The sequence below is a fragment of the Gossypium hirsutum genome, chromosome D13 (assembly GCF_007990345.1).
Source record: "Gossypium hirsutum isolate 1008001.06 chromosome D13, Gossypium_hirsutum_v2.1, whole genome shotgun sequence".
NCBI classification, from domain to species: domain Eukaryota; kingdom Viridiplantae; phylum Streptophyta; class Magnoliopsida; order Malvales; family Malvaceae; genus Gossypium; species Gossypium hirsutum.
In genome coordinates, this window is record NC_053449.1 from 19,993,365 (window position 1) to 19,996,699 (window position 3,335).

Sequence of the window (3,335 nt, forward strand, 5' to 3'; positions counted from 1 at the left end):
CAAACTCTAAATGCTAAATATTAATCTACCCAACCTTAAGTCTTAAAATCCTAGAACTGCATCTCTAATGATAAAAATTATTAAATGTTTTACGCTTTTTAATTTAAACATAATTTTAAATACATTTAAAGTTCACACTTCTATAAATAAAATAGATGATAGATAGCGTAAAACCAATTTAAGAATTTTCCATAATTAATTTACTAGTTCTGTATTCATATATAGGCAAAATTTGGTTACTTCGTCGAGTATACCTTTGGAGACGTATGCTCCCAAATAGTAATTGCTTATTAGAAAACAACGGAAAATTTTAAGATTAATTGCAATTATAAAATGATATAATATCATCAAGAATTATATGTATGAGGTTCAGTTTTTATTAATATCTAATAATGGAATAGTAACTTATTATTTCATTGTTTTAAGATTAGTAACTTGTATAAGTTAGTGTTAGGTTTAACTTATTACTTTCTTTTCGTTAATTACCATTATTGGAGCAAAGGATTCGGAATTACGATGGTGAAGATCTATGGTTCTAACTGATAGGAAGTTTGAAACAATAAGAATTCGTTCTGGTTTTTGAGACCAAGAATACTAAAATTGAAAAAAAAAGAAAACGCAAGAGTAAGAAGCTTGATGCTGTTTATGAAGAACCTAAAGTTATAAATAATTATGACTTGTTGTCTTCATTCAATCACCAACACTAATAACCCAATCCTTTGCGAATTCCCGTCAATATCTTTGTAGCTTGTAACACCCAACAGGACAACCATGGCGAATGGTAATTCAAGCTCCTACACCACAGGGATGGAGGGAACGAAAAGATCAGAAGAGATTTGCCTTAAATTTCCTCCCAACGTCATCTCTCCAGGGTTGGCTGCATTGCTAGCTCAAAAAGATAAGCATGAAAAGTTGATGGACTATTCTGGGCCGAGGCTTCATTTCCAGATGGTTGTCATTTTTGTTCTCACTCAAATAATTCATAGTCTGCTAAAAAAATTGGGACTTCCATTGTTCATCTCCCAGCTTCTCGTAAGTGCATGCATGCCTCAAAATGATAACATTACTTGTTTTTTTTTTTTTCATTTTTAGGAAATCCAGGATTGTCTTTGACAATATTTTTCTTAATGCAGGCAGGGATATTACTCAGTCCTATGGTTTTCAGTGATGAACATTCTTTGGTTAACATATCAGAGGAGAGTGTTGCAGTTCTGGGGACAGTGGGAGCCTTTGGTTTTGTGTTCTTTTTGTTTTTAAGTGGGGTGAAAATGGACCTTAGCTTAACACTGAAATCTGGAAAGAAGGCCATATGTATTGGTTTGCTTACGGTGGTGGTACCTCTGGTATCTTGTATGACAACAATTAAGTTGCTTCACGAAGAAGGCAATGAGTTTTCAAACAAAAGTTTCTTTCTCGCAGTAACATATTCTGGAACTTCATTCCCAGTCATACATTGCCTTCTCAGTGACCTGAAAATCTTGAACTCGGAACTCGGCAGGCTTGGATTATCAGCAGCACTTATAGGTGACATGCTGACACTATTTCTTACGGTGTTTAGCCTATGGGTGAAAACAGGATTTGAAAAAGGAAGAAAAGAGGCTCTAATTGATTTTGGACTAGCTCTGCTCTTTATTGTAATCGTGGTGTTTGTGTTGCGACCAGCGATGAAATGGATGGTGAAACGCACCCCTGAGGCTGGCCAAATCAAAGATATATGCTTTTATCTTGTCATTTTGGCATTCATGATGTCACCTAGGTTCACTGACCTATTTCGTATATATTTTCTATACGGTCCATTTATTTTGGTTTGGCTGTCCCAGATGGACCCCCTTTGGGATCTGCTTTGGTCGAAAAGTTAGACCCCGTTATTTCAGGATTGTTTTTGCCTATATTTGCTACAACTTGTGGCCTGAGGTTTGATCTGTCTTACTTTAAGAACTCAAACTTATTTGCATATCACCAAGTCCTTGGAGCTATGGTAGCACTTATTATTAAATTTGGGGTCTCTCTACTAGTGCCCTTATTATGCAAGATGCCCACAAGGGATTCTTTGGCACTTGCATTTATAATGATATCCAAAGGCATTGTTGAGATGGGTTCTTACAGCATCATGAATGACAACAGAGTATGTATTTCTTATATTGTTTCTGGTCTTCATTTATCTATATGTGTCTAATACTTTCTTGTTTGATTCCCTTAAACAAATTCAGGTTATATCAGAAGATATATTTGCTCACATGACTATTGTGATCATTTTGGTTGCAAGCATCGTGCCAATACTTGTGAAAAGGCTTTACGATCCATCTAGGAAGTATTTATGCTTCCAGAAAAGGACAATCATGAACTCTAGGCTCAACCAGGAGCTTCGATTGATCGTTTGCGTTCACGTGCCGGGTAATGTCAATTCTATTATCAACCAATTGAATGCCTCCTGTCCAACTAGAGAAAGCTCCATTGCTTTGGATGTCCTTCACCTTATCAAGCTCAGTGGACAAGCCACACCACTTTTCATTACTCATGATAAGCAGAAGAAAACACTCTCCAGCAAATCATACTCCGAGAATGTCGTGGTCTCTTTCGAACAATTTGAACGGGACAATTGGGGAGCTGTATCAGTGACCGTTTTCACAGCAGTCTCTCCGCCAAATTTGATGTACGAGGATATATGCAACCTCGCCATGGACCGCCTCACATCCTTTATACTACTTCCATTTCATCGGAGGTGGTACATTGACGGGAGCATTGAATCAGAAGATCAAACTGTAAGAACCCTGAACTTCGATATCCTTGAAAAGGCGCCTTGCTCGGTAGGGATCCTTGTTGAAGGACGCCGCAATCTAAAAGGCTCAGGTATTAGAGATCCATTATCATCAGATAACTCCTCATTCTACAACATTGCTGTGATCTTCCTGGGGGGTCAAGATGATAGGGAGGCTTTAGCGTTAGCTAAACGCATTTCCCAGGACAAAAGTGTCCGCCTCACCGTAATCCATCTCAAAGCCGCGAATAGCTTAGGCGTCATCTTAACGGAGAATGATCGAATGCTTGATAGTGCGGTGTTGAACGATGTCAAACAAAGTGTATGCTTCACATACATTGAAGAACATGTAAATGATGGACCGGAAACTTCAAATTTTCTCCAATCCATTGTGGAAGACTACCAACTTATCATTGTTGGGAGACGATACAAGACTGAAGATCCTCAAACCTTAGGTTTACAAGAATGGTGTGAATTTCAAGAGATTGGGATTATTGGAGACCTACTCTCATCTGCAGATTTTATTCGCAGTTATTCTTTGTTGATTGTGCAACAACAGCAACAAAGGACTGTTTAA

The 3,335-nt window shown here is 37.7% G+C and overlaps 1 protein-coding gene across 1 annotated transcript; it reads left to right on the forward strand.

Moving 5' to 3' along the window:
- Positions 1-771: 771 nt before the first annotated feature.
- On the forward strand, positions 772-3,335 carry LOC107919343 (cation/H(+) antiporter 4). The gene is made up of 4 exons (XM_041108593.1): positions 772-1,032; positions 1,134-1,773; positions 1,821-2,125; positions 2,211-3,335. Exons 1-4 carry the CDS (start codon positions 772-774, stop codon positions 3,333-3,335), a joined length of 2,331 nt encoding a protein of 776 aa, XP_040964527.1.

Coding starts and splice junctions, on each gene's coding strand:
- LOC107919343 (XM_041108593.1), top strand. CDS start 772: ATGGCGAATGGTAATTCAAGCTCCTACACCACAGGGATGGAGGGAACG. Junction 1,033..1,133: donor TGTTCATCTCCCAGCTTCTC/GTAAGTGCATGC, acceptor TTCTTAATGCAG/GCAGGGATATTACTCAGTCC. Junction 2,126..2,210: donor GCATCATGAATGACAACAGA/GTATGTATTTCT, acceptor AAACAAATTCAG/GTTATATCAGAAGATATATT.